Below are 21,244 nucleotides of genomic sequence, written 5' to 3'. Positions count from 1 at the left end.
ATAATAGAGATGGAGTGAAGAGGAAGATGGACGATAACAGAGATGGAATGAAGAGGAAGATGGAAGATGGAAATTGGAAATTGAAAGGGGTATTGGGGGTAGGGAAGGAGGGGTAGTGACCACCTCCCCCCTTGTTGCGTTGAAAGACTGAGGGTTTGAGAGAAAAAATTAAAGTGGTTATCACGGCACTTCTACTTACATATCATATGTACACCACTTACGAATCACATATACACAAACAAACAATAAAATACAAATAACAAGATTTCATATACACATTAACAAACAAGAAAATGAAAACAAAAATGTTCGAAAAGAGTGAAATAACACATTCGGGAGGCATCAACGGCCAACATGATACAAGTGAATTCCCTTTTTATGCGTACGTGGATTTTAACTAAAGAAAATTAATGATAAATAACACATAATGTAAGTGTAGGGTTTACTTATTCGTAAATCATCCATAATCAATGTATGAATTTAAATTTAAAAATCGAACACTAGTTTGGGAGTTGTACATAGTTAACCCAAACAGTAAATAGTAGATAGAAACTGAGGAATTGAAACAAACTTCAAATTTGGGAAGAGTTGAAAACCCAAAGCATTGAATCACAAATCCACTGACGGGTAACAAGAACTTGCACATTCTAGAAAGAGAAACAAATACCAAGGCACAGAGAGGGCATAGCAAAAAAGCAAGATACATTTTCTATCAACAATACTTACAGAATTGCACACTTTGATCAACAATATTGCAGTTTAAAAAGAAAACCACATGGAAAAAAAATTGAAATTAGCCTAACAGGATAAAAAATCAGAGGTCTGTTTGTAACTTCGGTAAAAGGACTTCCTCATGCAAACACAAAATGGAACCTTCTCTCCCTTTCCATACATGATCACATCTGAACTTGAATGCCTAAATCTAATTGGAATGGTGCAGTAAAGCTTAAGGATCAAAATCTTTCTGTGACCTTGGATTCTTTCTGGTTGCCGCTTCTCTCACAGTATCTCGAAAAGTTTCTTCAATTTTACAACCAGCTTCCACTCGTCATTTGAGAGTTCATCCTGAATATTTAAAATTACAATTAAGAGCTATGGTTGAGTTGTACATTGTCCAAGACTTAACTGTAAAAAAATTCAAACTTACCGGGTAATTCGCCTTCAGTGCATCAATCGACCTCCTTGAGATATGGCTGACAAGTTCATCTTCAATTCCAAAATGCCTACCATACATCTTTTGCTGCTCATCAGGATTCGTCCCAACTATCTGCATGAACACACACAAAAAGACTTGAAAAAGCACACTACAATTAAGTGCAACGGTTTTTTCTTTTTGGTTAAGAAAAGAATAAATTGACCATATGGAGAGTAGAGCAAAGTCCAAATAATACAACAAAAGTTCAAGTGGACTTCAATATCAACATAGGACAGGAAAAACACAACACAAAAACAAACAAAATACAAGATAACAACCACAGCAACAAACCAATCCAGACCTAAAAGATTACAGCACACAATCAGCTAGCAACTAACACTTTGGCAAAATGCTAAAACCAATAAAGAATCATAAAAACGAAGGCCAAAAATGCACCAAAGAACTAGCTCGAGGAAGTCCAGTATACTCCATCGGGGAGATCCCAATTGGATTTGATCTAGAATAACAAAGTAGACAAGAGTTTCCCATTCAAGTGAGCTGCAGCCCAATCAATGAGCCATGGACATGGAATGCAAAGTTTCCGAGTACCAAGATTCTCATTATGGGACTCCTAAACCCTACGAAGATGTCATTAGTCATACAAAAGAGCATTGATTCAATAAAGCCTAAATTTCTACGAGCCACTATTTCATCAATAAAGTGACAAAGCCCTATAACTTTTGCTGGGATAACTCCATAGATTTACCCATGACAAGAATAGCAGCAGCTTCAAAAAGAACATTAAAGGTTGCAGAAATGTACTACCAACTGATACTGACAACATGAGTGTGTATATATACGTGTCAAAATTTATCATACCTTAATGGATACCTTCATTCCCTTTTTTGCTATATCAACAGGTCTCTGGTTATTTTTTATGGATGCGATGCACCCGATAGTAATAAAATCTCTTTGACGAATACAAATTGGAGTTCCAACCTGCACAAAGTGCATAAAATATAAAGATAGCTGGATATAATTGACAAACATTTCGTTAATCTTCTAATATAACCCTTTCAGAAAACTCCTGTGAAGCCCCCTGAGCATTATCTAGGCCCCAGTTTCTAAAATAAATCATGGAAGTCCATAAATCTTCTTGAGAAACTCCACTAGTTTATCCAAAGTGATGCAGGAGCTTCTGAAGGCTTTCAAAAACCAAGTGGCTTGGGTTCTCGTTAAACGTTTTTTTCCTTTTTAAGAGGAGCAGGGCGTGTGGAAGTAAAACAAATCCAGCGTATATAGTGGTACCTTTAAAATGCCTTCAAGAACATCAACCCCCAAGAGAATTGGATTCTTCTTCTTGAAAACAGAGTTTGGTAAAATCTTGACCACAGAAGGAAAGACAGCTTCATCAGCAGATTCCTTCTTCTTTTCCTCCTTCAGATTGTTGATATAGCCCTTAAATTGATCGAATAAGTGATAGATGATGTCAGCCATAAAAATCTTCACACCCAAATCATCTGCAAGTTTCCAGGCCTCTGGTGTCACTTTGACATCAAATGCCAAAATGGTGGCGAACTCTTTCTTCCTTTCAAGCATTACACTGGCCTTCATGACATCCTTTTTATATACAGTGCCTATACTAATACCGCTAACAGGAATATTAACTTCTGGGGTCTTCAGAAACTCTAGCAATGCTTCCAAGGAGCCTAGAGTAGATGCTTGTACGCAAACTCCCTCACCACTCTTGTCAATCCTGCTCAAGACTGACTTCATGTCTCCCATAGCTGTTTCCTTGACCTCTTCCAAATCATCATGAGGCCCTACCACATATAGAGCAGCGCCAGCAATAGCATGCTCAAGACCCTGCATAAAAAATGAAACATCAAGTAAATCTCACGCAACAGGGGTCTACTGACAAATACCTTATAAATAAGTAGAAGTGGATTGGCCTTGACTTCAAACAAGAATTACCGGTGCTGTGATTTTGATACCCTGTGCGCCCTTGATTGCACGATGATTCTGATACGTTCCCTGAAACCAAGAACCATACAATCATCATCTGATGCAATGGACAGTGCGTTGTCTCAGACACTAGAGGTTCATATGAGAAACCAATTTAACTTTTGGAATAATCCAGTTGATAACAGAGAAAAAAATCAAAAGATATATTCAGCAAAAAGGATGTTCAAATAGTTAGCATCCAAAAAAAAAGAAACCCTGATGCACTTCAACATTACTTAAACAGGAAAAGAATCTCAAATCTGGAACCTATTTTATTATAAAGTTAGAAATGCCACATGGATCGTTGTTGAGGGGAAAAAAATGTGAATGAAAGATCCCACTGGATTGAATTTAATCCATGGAAGGAAATAGAATATTTTATAAAACTAGGTTAATTGTGTGGTCCAAAATGTTTCCTACTGTATCTGAACTGAAAAAAACAATTAAGCTTTAATCCAAACCACACAGGGTAGCTACTGGAACAATTTTGTGCTAACCTGGTCTATCAAGAACAATTACTGAAAAATTTTTATAAAACGAAAATTGGAAAAGAAAAAGAAAATAAAAGAACACAATATGCATGTTTAAGGAAAAATGCAAATGCATTCAATCAAAGAGAAAGGCCTAAAAATACATCAATAACAAAAAGAATATGTCAAAAGGAAAAAGAAGAAAAACTTACCTTCACACGAAGTTCATTCATCGGATGTGGTGTCAATAAAGCTCGAATTGAAGTAACGATAGGTCCCTAAAAGGACCGAAAATGGTATTTAACATGATAATCATCTCTAAAATTCTGAACATGTTGCATTTGTAAAACAAATAATGGAAAAAGTTTGCAAAAACAGTAAAAATGTCTTTGATAAAGATTTTAGATGCTTGCCTGTATGCCGCAAACAACAATTTGATCTCCTTCGTGAAGCACGCCATTAACCAGTACAACATCAATTGTTGTCCCAAGGCCTTCAATAACCTTAACCTCCAACACAGTACACTGGTGCACAAGATCAGCCTCCAATCAGATCACTCAAATTTCTCAACTGTTAAACCCTTTTACATAACTGGAAACAAGGTGAAAAGAAATCAAACCTGCACTTCATTTCTGTAAGTAAGATTCTCAACCATAGTTTTCTCGGTCAACTTCGCCAATACTAATAACAAATCTGGAATCCCTTCACCGCTGGAATATTCAGAAACCAAATTATCAGGACACAGCAGAAAGATAACCGCTGAAATAACCTTCACAGCAGAAACTATAAAAACAAGATAAGGCTAGCTCATAAGACATACCTAATGGCACTTGTAGGTACAATTCTGTACGTTTCCCTCATTTCTTTATCCATATTATTCAGTTCAGTATTTAATCCCTGCTCCTTGAATTGAGTGATAATCTGTCAACCCATGCAAACATTGAAGGTTTAAACAGGAAAGTCAAATTAAATAAAGTGAAATAAAAATATAAGGTTGCAATGCATTCAGTATTCAACCCCTGCTCCTTGATTTGAGTGATAATCTGGTAACCCAATACAAAAATTGAAGGTTTAACCAGGAAAGCCAAATTTAATAAAGTGAAACAGAAAGACAAGGTTGTAATGCACAAGACCTGTACGAGCTGGGTTTCGAACTGTATTTTTACATCCTTTGATTGCTGCTTCATTGCCTTCTCAATCGGTGCGTTTCGACAGGTTTTCCACCCGTATAGTCTGTCCACCTAAAAGTTGGATATTCAAGAAAATAAAATTAAACATTGATGAGGAGAACCTAGTAGTGAACCAGAGGGTGGATTTGACCATAATAAACCTCACCTTATTCAATGCAACAATGAACTTTGTATTCCTCATTTTCAAAAGATTGAGTGACTCTATTGTTTGAGGCTCTAAGCCATGCATAATGTCAACAACCAAAACTGCAATATCACATAAACCTGAACCTCGCGACCGTAAATTAGTGAATGACTCATGACCAGGGGTATCAATGACCAATAGACCTGGGACCTTCAGCTTCACATCAGCTTTCAGTTCCTTAGTTCTCTCACGGATGTTCTCAGCAGGAAAATATGTTGCACCAATTTGTTGAGTAATACCTCTAGCCTCACCTTCCTGAACATTTGTGCCTCGTATACAATCTAATAGCTTAGTTTTACCAGTATCCACATGGCCCATAATGCAGCAAATAGGTGAACGAAGGTTATCCTCACTCTCTTTTGGGGCAGCATCTGAAGTTGCTATTTCTTTTTCAACAACATCTTCCTTCCTACTTTTTTTCTTATTCTCAACATTCTGAGATTTTATTGATTGAGTAGGAACATTTTTCTGGGCAGAAACTGTTGGCTTGGCACCTGCACTCTTTATGTGTTTTTTCACAACAGGTTCAGGCTTAGAGTCAATCTCTTCATCAGAAAATCCATGTTTAAGAGAAAGATTAACAGCAGAATCATCCCAACTCTTTGCATCCCATTCATCAACATCATCAATTTCTTCTTCTGCTTCTCCTTCCATTCCATTATTTTTAGCAGATTCAGCAATGTCAGATTTTTCCTCTATATATGTTGATTCCACCTCTTCAACATTGTCACATTCCACAGAATCCAGCTCAGGTACAGTGTGTTGCTGGTTTTCTTCTTCTTCTTCTTCTTCTTCTTCTATGTTTTCCACTGCCTTTGCAGGAGCCACACCATTTGGAGCGATGGCTGCTGGTTTTGACTTCTTTTTCTGAATCAAGGGTCTATTAGCCGGTTTCTCATGGTCTGTGGTAGGGAGAGGCAAACTCTCTGCTGCATTAGCAAGTATCTGGTTTCTCATTGCCTCCAGCCGACGGGCTTCTTCTTTTTCCTTTGCAGTTATAGGCTTGCCTTCCAGTCTCTTCTTTAGTAGTTTCTCCCTTTCTCTTTCCCTTTTCCTACGTCTGGGATCCTCCCTTTGCCTCTCAAGTTCCTCCAGCCTAAGCCGCTCCTCTTCTTCCCTCCTCTGTCTCTCCTCTTCTTCCCTTCTTCTTCTATCTTCCTGTTCATTTCGCCTAGCAAGAGCCTCTTGCATCTCTCTAACATGCTTTGGCACTTTCTTTTCTGCTGCTTTACCTTTCACCTGATTTGTCTTGGGTTCTGTCCTTTCAATTTCTGTTTCTTCATGGTTTTCATCCTTAAAACCCACAGAAGAAGTAGCATCCCCTGCAGCTGCTGCCTTTTTCTCCTTTTCCTTCTTCTTTTTCTTCTTCTTTGCTGCCGCAGACAGCACAGTAGGAGGAACTTCTTCTTCACCATCCTTCTCAGCCGGACCATCGACTGAGGCAACTAGATCAGGTTCAATCTCCTCTTGCTTAGGCAGAGCAGCAGGTTTGGATGTCGAACACCCCTCACCTAGCTCAGAAAGAATCTTATCCAAATCATCTTCTTCTTGAGCAGTCCTTCCAGTCTTCTTCTTTTTCCTACTTTTTGAAGTTTCTGGAACCTCTTTACTCTTCATAACTTCAGAATCAAGAGCTTCAATTTTACCAGTTCCGGTACTTGATTTTTCGTGTTCAACTACATCCATAACGTCACTCCCAACCCCAGCTTCTTCACTCAATGCAGTAAAAATATTACAATTGTCTTTCTTTTTGGATGATTTCTTCTTACCTATGAATATCACACTGTTTGATGTGTCGACAGATTCTAAAACTCGACCATCAATCCCCATTTCAATGCTAAGAGCTTAGAGTTGAGATGATCTTGATACTGAAACCTAACTGATAAAGAGAAAATACATCATCAATTACGCTAATAAATTCCACATGCAATGCCTGAAATATCACGGTATCATATACTATCAACATGTAAAGCGGGCATAAACAAATTGGAAAATCTGAGATTCTGAAGAAATTATATTTTATATACTAAAACTGAATCCGAGTTACTGTTCCTAAACTGTTCATTGGAAATATTGAAATGACGTTTGTGCCCCTACTTAACTGGTTGCCCTTTTAATTATGTTACTAATGAACAGTACAATGGCCTTTTTGCCCTGACGCACAGCGACATAACCCTTTCGCCTGATCGCTTCTTTTCGGAGAAACCAAAGCAGCTTCATCAAAGAGAAGTGAGAGAGAGAGAGAGAGAGAGAGAGAGAGGCCTCACAGCTCCACTGCAACTTATGGACAAGGTGGGATAGAAGAGGTTCAGTCCACTACCAAGAAGAACAGCGTAGCCACTCATTCCCACATCAAAGGCCTTGGTCTTGAGGTCTCTCTCTCTCTCTCTCTCTCTCTCTCTCTCTCTCTCTATTTATTTATTTATTTTTGTTCTAAATACGACTGATTACCCATAAACATATGCCGTCTTGTTTCACCGAAATTTGAATTGAAGAAGAGGAAGCAGAAGAACTCCTCAAAACCAAACCCTAATTACAGTTTAAAAATTCTGCCAGAACAAAAAAAAAAGGAAAGGAATCAGAGATAAAAAGGGCAGAGCTTCTTCTTCTTCTTCTCGCTACCTTCTCTCTCTGTGTGTTTAAAATTGTAAGCTTTTATTGCTCCTGCTTTCTGCCGACGAGGTAGGCGAAGTTTGATGTTTTTTTTTTGAAGCTAGTTTCTTGGAGGGCAAGTAAAAGCCCTCCGACTGTGGGCCAAGCCTACGGGAAAAACGTCTCGGATAACACTAATAATATTATATACAAAAAGTATTTCTTGTGGACCAAGTGAGCGACCTCCGGGTAGCTTCCTTCCAAATAGATATATGACCTCACTAACTTATGAGCTCACTCTTCACCAGACATCTTCCCATTCCTTTCCCAATTCCAGCATTTCTAATCTTCTCTCCTCTCTCTTTTAATTTTCTTCCTCGTCTGACTTTTATTTCTCATCTCTATTTTATAACTCATCCCATTGTTTTTGCTTTTGTTTTTATTTTTAATACAACACTATCAATATGTCATAAGGTTCGAACTTGAGACCATTGGTCTGCAAATCAAGATCCATTTCCACTTTTCAATAGAGAAAAGCAATAATTATTCATAAATTATGTACAAAAACCATAAACCACAAGAGGTCAATACAAATACCCATAAAAAGTTAATACAAAGATGAAAGCATAGTAACCACGCAAATGTTAATCCAGATACATAGAATGACTGGCCTGATATTTTTCCAATTTAGGGTATAGTAATTTTTTCTTTTTTAAACGGAACCAAACTGAAAATTGATGATTTGGTTTGGATAGTATTCTCAATAAAACTCATCAACGGAACCGTGCATGTGTGGTCAGTCCACCCCATTTTATTGGGTTGTGTAGACACTGTTGATCAAATAATTCCAATGTACATGAAAAATTTATGCCTCATTGAGTGAAATTCACTGCCATTTTGGACCCTGCTTTTTTGTATGTCATGATTAATTTTTTTTCCAGATGTTATGATTAATTGAGTATCAATGAAATCAAATAAATATTTTGACAGTTTGTGTTTCAGATTTGCAATAAAGAAAATTCGAATGCAATGAGTATAAATCATCCACAATAGTTTACAAAAATAACGTTGCACCTAAATGAGATGTTGGGCAGCAAGGCTTACGACTTGACTCGAGGGAAAACTGAAATCCAGGCCAACCTGATTCAACTAGGACGGGTCACTCGGTGGATTGCCAGGAGAAGAGCTATCTTCTATTATACAGACATCAATTTTTGTTTTTCTTTCCATTTAATAAAAAAGAAAATAATAAATCCAAAGTCCAACTTGTCTCTTACAAAGGTTTTGCATCATCTTGGACGTTGTTGAAGGCTTAGAAATTTCCTATACAAACACCAAGAATCTGAAATACCAACAGGGAACTCACAAACCATTCATTTGTCTATCTCTTCTCTAATGTCCTTTGCCCCATATGATTCATCAAGATGACATTGATTCCGAGTCACCCTGTCTATTTTCTGGGAGTTCAAGTCCTTCTGAAAAGATGAACTTGCCTGTGGCTCCAAAGACGTTCGCTATCTGCAAAATTACAGTTTGACATGCTGCTGTCGTTGGCAGGACAGACGCTGGAAGACACGGTATACATTTGGGAATAAATTCCTTCTTATTGAAAGTTGGAGCATAGAGTGATAGCGCTGCCCGACAAAATAGGAACCTGAAGGAAGAAGACATAATTTATACAGAGATACATGTATCACACACACAAGGGAAATACAATTGAGCAGAATTTGTACAACTTAAGTACTGGAGAGAAACACTAAGATGACAAGGAACCGTTCGCCCAGGAGATAAGAACTCTTGGAAAAAATAAGCAAAGAGATGAAAAGGTTAACCAATTTGAGAGCATTAATACAAAGAGCTGATAAAGGTTTGATTTTCCATGCTCACAGTGACAAAGAACCAAAAGATGTGTTTGTAAGAGCAGTCCATAAAGCTTCATAGTGGTAGACAAAATTACAACAACAAAAAATAAATAAATAAATAAATATAAATAAAAAGAAGAAGAATAAAACACTAGAGACTCTGCAGGGCTGCACATTATATACTTTTACATAAGAGCGAAGAAGAAATAAAATAATACCGCAAAAGGAGTCGCCTTAGGAATGGGTCACTCAAAATCTGTGCCCAAACAGGATCAATAGTGTCTGATGTCACCAAAGTAGACCCCCAGTCACTAAATGAACCGGAAAGAAGCTTCTCGGCCTTGTTATATGTATCCTGATACGTTTTCATTCCATAACTTTTTAGGAAACACTAAATAAATGTATTTTTCAAGTAAGAAGAGAAAAAAGTGTCAACTTTTTACGCACCATGTCAATGTCAGATCCTGAAATACCGATCAATAAACAGAAAGCCTGCAAAGGAGCTGTGAGGAAAATAGTGAACAGGCTTCCACTTGACTGACGAGAGGAACCAATAGAAGCAATGTGATATGAAGAACTAGAAGATAGGAGCATTGCAGGTGCTTCACCTCTTTGCACTCCATTTATGGCCTGAGCACATTTTAAACATTAATTATCTTCCCTATAGTTTAGAGTAATAGAGATTTCTACTGATCCTTAAATGAATTTTAAGAAGAGGGAAAATGGGGGAAAAATGAGCATAGGTCTCACTCATCAAGCTACCATACCAATAATTCTGCTCAGTGGAGAGAGAGCGAGAGAGAGAGGAAGGTTAAGATTATTACATAGTGACAGGTACATACATCTAGGTGTCATCTGATTCTTTGGGGAGTAGATATAACTGACTATGCAAGTCTAACAGTACCCAATTACTACATACATTAACAGCTTCTTCAGAGAACAATATCACACATTTGTGGAAATTTGAAATCACTACCAAAGACAGTACTCAACCTTCAGTCATTTTGTGAACTTTAAGAAATTAGCCAATTTAGGAATGATCAGTGCATCCAACGAGGCCATATGAAAATTTTAAGAGATGTAACATAAGGGGAGAGTTAGGAACTTGCAGCAGATATTGTAGTGTGATATGAAGAGCTAGAAATATTTATATATTTCTGAAGTAAAATTAAATATACTGATTTTTATAACATTTTTCAATACACTTCACCTGAAGTGTGTATATATTTTTGCAGAAAGATGTTTGGTGGCGTAATACTAAATGCTGCAGAACGAGAGCACTGCAAACTTTAAACATAAACTTATTTGCTTAAAACACTTAGAGCTAATGTATGGACCATAAATCTATTGAGTTGTAATAAGAGATTATCCAGCTACCCTTGACATTTCAAACCTCACAGCATATCTTCAATTTTAAATCCCTAAACTTCTTTACAGGTAAAACAAATTATTGAGATTCCAGTCCAACCCTCATACACACATCTAGAAATTTCTAACTAAAGGATGTGTAATAACAAAATAGAGTTAATACACTTACCTCAAAAGCTTCACTGTTGTCAGAGTCAATGACTAGAAAAAGTGGTCTTCTTGTAAATGGAACCAAGTCACTAGGATAAATGCTATTCATTCCTGAAAAAGGTATTGCGTATAATATCAGAATAGTTGATCCTTAGAAGTTATGCAAAACAAGGAAATGAAACAAGATCCAAGTTTGAGCAAGCCATTCCTATTGTTCAATTCAATATCTTCATAAACAATAACCAGGAAATCCATTGATGAATTACATATTAGTGAAACATGACATGTGAGAAACAACAAATGTAGGTCTAGACTTTCTATGGGTACATAATTACAAATTCACTACAAAGTGTTAAAATATTTTGCTTCTTATTCAACCAAATCAATCTCTTCTTAAACCCACTCAACCTATCCTACCCCTTCAACCACCATAATTCAGAAAACATATAACCTTATATTTTATTATTGCTGCCAGTACTAGAGATCACTTGATTTGAACCAAGGCACCTCCTAATCAAGAGTGCACCATTAGCTTCTCCTTGATGCACCCCTACAACCTCATCTTGCAAGAACTCACACAAAGGGAAGAAAGAATGACAAACTACAAATTCTGACAAAACACTTGGCAGGCATTTCAGACGTTTTGAGTTTTTTCTTTCTTTTGCTAGGCCAACTTTTTAGGGACATCGTGCAAATCTAGACTCAGGATGGCCCCTTAGACAACACTTTTAATATTTACTTATGCATATAACCAAATTTAATCATTTCAATGGATGGTATGTAATTATTTGTTCCTCATTTGTTTCAGTAGATGGTTTGCAATTATTTGGTCCTCGTTATTTGAAAATTACCTCCATTTCCATGGGTACCAAACTGTAAACAACCCGCTTGAAAGCTTGAGCCATCTCCTTTACTTTGTCCGCGAGAAGGGTTTAGTCTATCAGATGGATAAGCCAACGTAGAAGGGGAGGTCGCATCTGAGTACATTCCAGCACCTGCTGGGGATATAATATCTATTAAATGAACCATTTTAATTATGAAAAGAAATGTTGATTTACACAACACATAAACAAAACAAACCCCTGAGCTAAGATACAAACTAATTTCTCACACCTGAAGCTGACAGATATATCAAGATAACTCCATCAGGGGGAAGCTCCTCACAAACTGTGGCCAAAACCTGCCAGTCATGCAAACAGTATTGAAAAGTTATCACCTATGCAGCTCTTAATTAAAAATAATACATCGTTGTTGCAATCTTGCAGAGAGAGGATCATTATTCAGATACAAGGAGAATTAACTATTGCAAAAGGGAAAAAATGATGGTAAGAGTTATATTTGATCCAAAACCATTCCATGCGTGTTTACTGAAAACAATGGTGTGCTTACTCAAAGTCACAGAATAAATATAAATTGTTCATCATTTTACAAATTGATATGTAGTAATTATTAGCTTGATCCTCCAACTATAGATACTATGATGCAGAGACATGCCTCCTACCACACCTGATGCCCATCAGACGTGGACAGGCACTCAACGTACGTCAGATGGAATTGCTTAAGTGTCTGCAAAAGGAAAAAGGATTATGGGCCATGACACGACTGACACAATCCAAACACTTCTGGGTCCTACACAAGATTTGGCCCATGTACAATAAGAATCATACCTTAAAAAATTTCTTTTACTAGAATGAAGCATGAAACTTCAGTTTCAAGCATAAATCCTACAAAGATGGCCGAAACTAATTGCATAGAGGGGATGAGGGGGCAGATGTAACAGAATCAAGGAGAAACTCTGTTGTCATATACAAGTTTGTTGTGACACAGATGCATAGCAGGATGATAGCTGCTCAAATCAAGAACAAAAGGACATGCTTCTATGTAACTTGCATTAAACTCAAGAGGGATATATTTCAGAAAAAGAAACTCCAACCTCACAATGTTTACACAAGAATGATAGTGTAGGTCACTAGTCTTTGAATTCATTCTAGTAGTTCAAGTAAACAGGGTTTTCCATGGTTTTTCCATTTAAGTTGATTCTCATTGTTTTACAAAGGCACTGCTTTTAAGACTTTTGGTAGTCAATGCCATTGAACATAACTAGTATATGGAAGAAAGGTTACAACCTCATCATAGATTTATACTACTGTAGTCTCAATACATCCAAAATGTTCTACAAGCTAACAAGTCAAGAGCAACGAGCAATTGATCAGTAAATTAACATTACTCATTATACTCACTGCTAGAAAATGGGTAACAGAAGGACGATATAAGACAGCTTTTCGTGGGTTTGGTGGCAGGGTAGGATCAGCAATATCCTGGGAGTAGTTAATGCGGCTGGACGCTGGTGCCCCATTCTGACCATTTTTAGCACCACTTGACTGGTAAAATGAGCCACTAGGTTCCCACTCCAGACACTGAAGCATCCTAAAAGTGTCAAGAGTGAGCTCTGAAAACTTTACCTGATTTGGATGTAACCATAGAGAAAACAGAAAATGTCACAAAAGTAGTCCAGTTATTATATTCATAAGGAATCAAAAAATATGCAATTGAGAACCTTGACTACTTTGTGGATTGGAAACATCAACAAGTAACTGAGAACCTATTCCAGTTATTTTTGCAGATTGGAAAGCTGTTCGTATTTGGATTTTTTTTTTTGTCTTTTTTTAATTCAAGAAAAACAATTTTCACTAAATAAAAGATGATAGTTACAACACATAAAACAAGAGGTCCCCTTAAAGATCATCCATCTGAACTACATCTAGAAACAGAAAGATCAAAATAGAAAAAGAAGAAAAGAGAACTACATAGTCCACAAGGATTGGCTGTTTTGTTGGTGTTAGCTAGAGCTTTTGTGCACTAGCTGTTTTATATTAAGTGACACAACTTGTCCACAAAGGATTGCAATTTACTTTAACAATTATTATTTCATTGTCCAAGAGAAAAAGAGTGAAGGAAAAACCTCAATACCTAACCTCATTATGATGGTAGCTGCTCAGTATCGCATCTCGTAGTCTCAAAGACCTCTTTGCAACTGATGTGGAAACATGTGGTAAGGAATCTGGATGACAGTCTAGGACAAGACTATACCTCAAAGGCCTGATATTCATAAAAGCTGTGTCAGCTTTCAAAAATCTAACTATTTCCTGAATCACCAGCTTCCATTCTTTAAAATCAGTTTCCTGGAAACAAGATCATTAAAATGTCACTATAAAACCTATCTGCAAGAACACAAATGCTTAAACTTTTCAACTTCCTTTCATGAATTTGAGCGGGGAAATGTAAGTATAGAGTTATGCATTACATATTACATGGAAACAAAACCGTATGACTAAGTCATAGACCTCAGTTAACCCCATAAATATCAAAAAAATAAATTATGATTTTACAATCAAAGCTACAACATCCGTTTGGGAATCCATAAAATCACACCAAACTGATGTTTTTCCATTATTCTCAATGACTGCAGAGCCTTTTAAAACTATTCCTTTATCCATGATGTTATGATTGCCTAGTTAGTTATATATAATCTTATATAAATATTGAGATATATTTATTGCGTTCTTATTTTTCTTTCTTTCTATTTCCTTTTTTGTATATACTTGTACAGATTTTCGATATTTCTTGTCTTTTCAAGTTTGAAATTAACTACTGGGGATAAACACGCAAAAATACACACTAAATTTAATTTTTCATTTTGAAAACGAAACAAAAATAGACAGAGCAATTCAATGTTCACGAGTAGTTCAAGAAAAAACCTTAATAACAAAATACTGAAAAAGCACAAACCTGGAAGGTCCTCTTGCACTCATCAACCAAGACTCTGAGCTGATTAAGCAGCTGTTGCACCATCTCCCGCCGATTCAAAAGTAAGCAGACCATGAGAAACCTAGAAATGAACCTGAGCTGCTTGCTGGCCAAGCCCAGGTCCTGAAACATGCCCTCCTTAAAGTATTCTCTGCTCAGAATCGCCTCGTAGAATATGTAAGCCTCGGAGAGGTAGCTGGCCTCGCTGGTCCGCATGTACTGGCCCAAGTACAGCTGAGCGATTCGCGACGCGATCTCGCCGATCTCCGATCGACGAAGACCAGCCTCCACGAGCTTTTGGCGATTTTCTTGCTGGAACTTCCATAGCTGCGTGTACACCTTGAAGACTTTGTAGAAGTAAGCATCGTACTCGTGCCTGACCAAAATTTTGAGAAAATAAATAAATTAAAATTAAAATTAAGAAATAAATTTTGAAATTTTAGATTTTGATGCAAGAAATGGATGGGAATTGGAAGAACCTGTTGCGATGGTAATAAGGGAGCTCTCGAATTTTGGAGAATTTTTTGTCGGCTTTGTGGAGGAGAGTCCAGTAGAACTCGCTAACTGGGATGTTGGGGGTTGGCTGTGCTTGCATTGTCGTTTTGGTTTGGTGTGGTGTCGTTTTGGTGGGGGTGGTGGTGGACTGGAAGTGTGAGTGAGCTAAGAAAGGAGGAGGAAGAGGAGGAGCGAGGAATTTGTCTCCATTTCCTTTCTCAGTTCAGTAAACTTTGGAAATGGGCTTTCTGTTTGGGCCATGTATGGGTCGCTAGGTTTTGTTTTGTTTTGTTTTTTTTCATTTCTCCATCAACACAATAAATCTATATACATTTCAATTAATCCCCAAAACATGTTAGATTTTCTTTCCCGGGAAAAAAGGATTCGGCAATGGTTTTTAGAGCATGTCCACCCCAAAAGGTTAAGGCTAAAGAAAAGGCAAGACAAGGACTGATGCTATTCAAGTAAATAGTGGCAGCCTTACTTTTTTTGGTTCCACCCCAAAAAGCTAGGGCAAGGGCAAGAAAAAAAAAAAGAATATGCAACAAAATATAAACAATTTAGAAATGTAAGAAATAAAATGATTATGCAAGAAAAAAATAAATATGGAAAAAATATAAACAATTTACAAATGCAAGAAAAAAAATTATTACAATTTACAAATATTGGAAGGAGAAGAGTTTGTATGAGGATTTGGTGTGGAAAGTGAATAAAATTGTTATGTATTTATAGGGAAAATATCCATAATTTTTTGGTTTTTTTTTTTCAATTTTTTTCATTGTCGACGTTAGTGCCTTCAGTGAAGCCTAGGCAAGATCAACCTTTGGGCTTGCCCGGGCTTTTGCACGCTACCAAGGTCCAAACCCGAAAAGGGCCTCTTGCCCTCGCAAAAATGGGTCTTTGGAGGTGGCCTTAGGGATTCCTCGAACAGTGCTGTTAATCGAATCTTAAAATTAACTGAGTATACAATAATATTTTAATCAAAATGTAATTAACTAAGTATACCCTATTGAACTACCAAAAATACCCCTAGTACACCATAATACTTGTAGCATTACTTTATAGTTGATCTTTAGCTTGACTTTTTTAATAGTGTTTATAAATCCTTGACTTTTCATATGGATTTATGCTTCTACTAAAAATATTGACGCTTTTTTTGCAATTCCAAGTTCTTGTAATCATCACCTCTTTCATTAAAAGGACAAATGGGAAATTAAGCACAAATTATCTCATGACATTTTTTATGCTAGAAAAAGCCAAATGAGCAAAAAGTCATCATAATTATTATATTTATGTTACAAAACAAGAACTGTCAATGGTATGAGAGATTATACAATAGTACCATAGCACAAATGAGGTGGTGCTACGGCCGGTAGTTTTTCAACACATGGTAAAATTTTGACACGTCGGACACTGCTTAAATGTGTTCTAACGTCATTACTGATGTTTTCAAGTTACAGTTCTAAGGTCAATTATGTTCCTTTTTTTTTAATTATGTTCCTTTTTTCTGCTAAGAAACCGAAAGAAAAGCTTTTTTGGTCCAAAAGAAAAGCTCTTCACAGTTCAAAATTCTGATTGATTATTTGAAGTATGGATGAGATTGTTGTTTCTTTTTCTTTAATAATCGAGAACGATATCATATTGTTTAGGGTGGAATCAAGATCTGAATGTGGTAGTCGGCGAGGTCAAGGTGGTCGTCGTGGTGCTTTGCAGTAGCTGATCTGGAAAAAAAAAACTAGTCTCCATCGCAGCCCCTCCCTCCTGCCTTGTAAATGACAACTGATTGAATGTAGGATTTTTCGAACCCAACTCCAGATTGCACTAACACCTCAGAAGATTCTAAAAAAATTCATACGTGCCTTGATTATTAACAACAATGAATGCTCAATTTCATCAACGATTTAAGAAGAAATCGAAAAATTGGCTTAGAGGAATTGAACAATAGAAAACCTAGACCTTGAGAGTAAGAGATAAATTTGAGGACCTTCAACAAATTATTAGAAATTTCAATCCAGAATAGTTTCAAAGAAGAATCTAGTCGGGTTAAACGCAAACGGTGTTAAACCGTCAAACGACCATAACAACGTTGCCTAACGTTACAACTTCATTTGAGTTTAATTGCTGATGTGTTAAAGTTTTATTGCTTGTCAAAAAAAACTACTGGGCCGTAGCACCACCTCATCTGTGCTACGATATTATTGTCTAATTCCTCCAATGATATAATGAAAATGAAAATATTAATTAATGTCACCAATATGATGCTTCACAAAACTACTCAATAAATATAGGGTCATTATCATAAGGGTCCCCTACACTAGCTTCATTTCTAAACTGACGTATACGATGTTGATATGGGGTAAGCCAATCTGATGCAGTTATGGTTGTACATCTCAACCAACACTCATCAACTGGTGGCATAGGGCGTTGACCTTCCAAATAAACCTGTAAAATAAAAAAATTAAATAAATCAAGTTATGTGAAAAGAATAGTAAGCAAACATATATATGCATAAACATCTTAATTGTTTTACCTTAATCCAATGATTGTGGTTAACAAATCCAATAGAAATCTCATGGCGATAGATAGAATCCAATGGAGCAGTCTCATATGGAAAAAATATAAGTGACTGATGTATTGACTAAGTCATGAGGATTACATTATAACAAGATGCAATTAAGTGTCCCATATCTGGTATAGTCATCTACCTATCTTGAAGTGGGAAGTCCTCAAAATAGTCCAACATAAACTTAATATGTTGTACTCGTTCTTTACCATTTAATATTAACTAGTATATGACAGATTCTTTCCTTAACTCCTTTAACAAGTCTGCATACTTTGCCCCAAGCATTGTCACCAAACCCCATCAATGATCCAATGGCACTAAAACCACAATTAGCATCACGCTTAACATCTTGTGCCCTCTAATATGTATCAACATATGTTTAGGAAACCACTTGTTAAACTCTAGTGTTAAGCAAGAGTCATCTACAATGAGTTTAGGCCTATAGACCTGCATATTACAATTACATAAGCCCAAATTATGATATAAACAACAATATACAAATTTAATATTGTAACTATTTACAGGTAGATCCTAAGGCGGCTTCTTTGGATTCACATATGGCAATGGTTGTGTCTGACTATTGCATACTGATCACTGTTGGGGTATAGTCTTTGGCTTCTTACGTGGCGGTCTTGTAACAACATTGTCAGTTGAGTGTACACTATCTTGACCAAATAAGACAACTTCAAAAGCAGAAGGCAAACGTCGAGTAGATGTGTCAACTTTTGGACGACCTTTTGTTTTAATCTTCACCTGGGGTTTGGTCTATCCTTGCAAGTGCACAAAATTGATGCAGTATAGCGTTTGACAAGTCCAAGTATCGTTCCCACGAGGATTCCAAATTAATCTAATATTCAAATACCTAAATTAAATCTAACTAATACGCAAATAAAATTGTAGAGATTGTTGTTGTGAAAGTTTATGAAACAAACAATGAAATTAATTAAAGCAATTAAGAATAAAAAGATTAAATTTTAAGGTTGAAAAACAATGATGAAGGTCTAGGGTTTCGGAATCAACCACAAGCAATCCAAGTTAGATTTCAATGCATTCAATAGATTCTTTTGATTCTTTAGATGATAATTTCCGTATCTAAGTCCTTTTTAGGTACTCAGACCATAGTTTTCCTTAAGTGTAAGATTGTTTTCTAGTTCAGACAAAGATCATATATTCAATCCTGCAATCTATCCTGGTTAAGGCATAAATTTAACAAGTTGAATTCATTACGTTATAGAAAACGAGAGAACCAAGCAAACCATTATTCTTCATCAAGCAATAACGTAATTCACCACACTTAATCACAAGAAGCTAATTGAATTATATTGCAAGTTCTGCCTCAAATTCATCTTCCAATTTACTAGATGCAAAACCCTAAGGTGATCAATCAAAAAACTTAAACAAATAGCAACAATTAAAATAGTGATTAAACATTCATCTAAAAGAAACTTAGAATCCATTACATAGCATTAAAAATCATAACTATCCATGCTCGGGCATCATCCTCGCCCTAGAGAATAATTTAGTCACTCATGTTCAAAGAAAACATAATTGAAAAAACTAGAAAACATAAAATAAAACTTATGGATTGTGTTGATGCTTGAGAACTTGAAGATGGCAGTGACTCTCTGACTCTCCTTCAAATTCTAGCATAAAAGAACCCTATTTTCTGGTATTCTTTAAATAAAGAACAAAATCTCTTTTGACTTGGTAACTATCCTTTCCTAGTTTAGCTTCAATTGTCTTTGATTAGTTGGCATCCCAAATCCTACTAAATATAGGATCAGACTTCATAAAATAACTCCATATCCTTATAGACACTTTCCAAATGCAATTTACATAAATTGGATTCCAAGGATTGGACTTCCAATGGATTATTTTGCAAAACCCGCAGAACACATTCTGCCCGAACTGTCTGTACTAAAACGGCCACAACTCTCTCCACACATGTCCAAATCACGAACCATAAAATTATACAGAAAGCTAACATCCGTATCTTTCCAACGATATAAGGCTCAACATCTGGTTCGCTATGAGGAAGTACAGTATATTCTGCTCCTAGGATTTCACATTATATTTCAATCCCAAAATTGCTCCTTTTGCTTGCTTTTCCATCTTTACTCTTCAAACCTAGTAAAACACAAAATTAAGAAAAAATGGACTAAACTCACTCAAGAACATAGCAAGAATCTAAGAGAAAGATAATAAAAATGTACGAAATAATGGTTATATCAGGGTTGTGTAAGTGTGGTAGATGCGGGATTCATAATCTCTTGTAATTTCATACTAACATGTCTCTTTGTCCCAGAACTACAACTTTGAAACCACTTCACAAATAATTCTAACTGTGCATTTTCTGGAGGATTATTCAATGTAGCTGTAGGTCGAGACTCTAATAAATACAATCAAGTGGAATAGGTTGTCCGTATGAACTCTTGCATCTTATGTGCACATGGCAATCCATGTGTGTGTTTTATTATGCAACCACATGATATCGGATCAACCCCATCATGAGGACGTCTCCAGAGGCAACATAATCCAAAAGTGAAGTAGAGTCTCTCGAAAACAAGTTAGCAAGCCTATTCTCCTCATCTACACTGAACTTACAAAAATAAAAATAAAGATCCACTGAAGCTTTTGCTTTCAAGTAGGCGAGTTTAGCTTTAGTGTCGCCGTCTAACAATATTCCCCTACGTGATGCATCCAACTTCTTCCTTAAGAATCCAAGTCCTCAACTCATGCATTGATTGAGACTTAAATCTTACACCATATGCAGCATTCTCTTCCACAATAGGTAGCCAAAATGGATCATTTAAAATATTAAATGGGACTGCTCTATAGAAGAAAAAACGACCAATCTTTTGACAAACTTCCTTTCTTTCTTCTTGTTTGTATGCTGAATTTAATGTACTTTGCCGAGCTTCCAAAGTGACAAATCTATCCGTTGGTCCTTTTGATTTAGGCTGTGCTCTAAGAGCCTCATCAACTGCAACATTTCTAGTGTGCCATCCCCAATCTCTCTAAGAATTTCATTTTTCTTTCTTTTTTCTAGCTGAAATTTTTTCAAAGTTGCGACATACTCTTTTTTCACATGCTCAGGAACTTGCTTACATGATTTCATACCATGATGAGTTTGACTCAAATGATGCTTAAGTCTAGAAATTTCTCCACCACATCTTTGATCACAAAATGTGCATCTCAAGTATTTTTTTTCCCCTCTATTTCTTTTGCATACTTTCACGCAAGATCTTTTCGATTCATATCTATAAAACAACATCATTAATATTTCGAAGATACAAGTATGATGCATGTATGTCAAATTTCTACTATATCACGTAAACGAATAAAATAACTAATATATTGAAAAAAAATTATACGGAACCTCAAATTACAGTTGCGAAGAATTAGAGAGAAAAATGAAATGGCT

At 36.3% G+C, this 21,244-nt stretch overlaps 2 protein-coding genes and 1 pseudogene across 5 annotated transcripts; all 3 read right to left on the bottom strand.

Moving 5' to 3' along the window:
* Nucleotides 1-707: 707 nt before the first annotated feature.
* Nucleotides 708-6,419, bottom strand: LOC103331288 (eukaryotic translation initiation factor 5B-like). Its single transcript, XM_089053451.1, has 11 exons — nt 4,945-6,419; nt 4,743-4,850; nt 4,430-4,530; nt 4,229-4,319; nt 4,023-4,133; nt 3,822-3,887; nt 3,110-3,169; nt 2,444-3,001; nt 2,015-2,134; nt 1,148-1,267; nt 708-1,065 (listed from the first exon to the last, which is right to left on the bottom strand). The coding sequence occupies exons 1-11, from the start codon at nt 6,172-6,174 to the stop codon at nt 1,000-1,002; spliced, it is 2,631 nt and encodes an 876-aa protein (XP_088909577.1). The 5' UTR covers nt 6,175-6,419; the 3' UTR covers nt 708-999.
* A 2,166-nt stretch (nt 6,420-8,585) lies between these two features.
* Nucleotides 8,586-15,532, bottom strand: LOC103331277 (signal transducer, putative (DUF3550/UPF0682)). Of its 4 annotated transcripts, none has more exons than XM_089053446.1 (11): nt 15,242-15,532; nt 14,745-15,138; nt 13,931-14,137; nt 13,196-13,417; nt 12,462-12,521; nt 12,069-12,135; nt 11,807-11,953; nt 10,975-11,066; nt 9,885-10,067; nt 9,656-9,792; nt 8,586-9,229 (listed from the first exon to the last, which is right to left on the bottom strand). In XM_089053446.1, exons 1-11 carry the CDS (start codon nt 15,355-15,357, stop codon nt 8,995-8,997), a joined length of 1,860 nt encoding a protein of 619 aa, XP_088909572.1. In that variant the 5' UTR covers nt 15,358-15,532; the 3' UTR covers nt 8,586-8,994. The 4 variants fall into 4 exon arrangements, with proteins under 4 accessions (XP_088909572.1, XP_088909573.1, XP_088909574.1 ...); XM_089053447.1 differs by having other exon boundaries at nt 11,807-11,950; nt 15,242-15,530; XM_089053448.1 differs by lacking the exon at nt 12,462-12,521 and having other exon boundaries at nt 15,242-15,529.
* A 1,940-nt stretch (nt 15,533-17,472) lies between these two features.
* Nucleotides 17,473-20,812, bottom strand: LOC148917040 (uncharacterized; annotated as a pseudogene).
* Between the last annotated feature and the right edge of the window lie 432 nt (nt 20,813-21,244).

Source organism: Prunus mume, linkage group LG5, assembly GCF_029339155.1.
Source record: "Prunus mume cultivar Tortuosa linkage group LG5, ASM2933915v1, whole genome shotgun sequence".
Taxonomy (NCBI): domain Eukaryota; kingdom Viridiplantae; phylum Streptophyta; class Magnoliopsida; order Rosales; family Rosaceae; genus Prunus; species Prunus mume.
The sequence above is the reverse complement of the archived record's forward strand: the minus strand, read 5'-3'. Positions and strand labels throughout refer to the sequence as shown.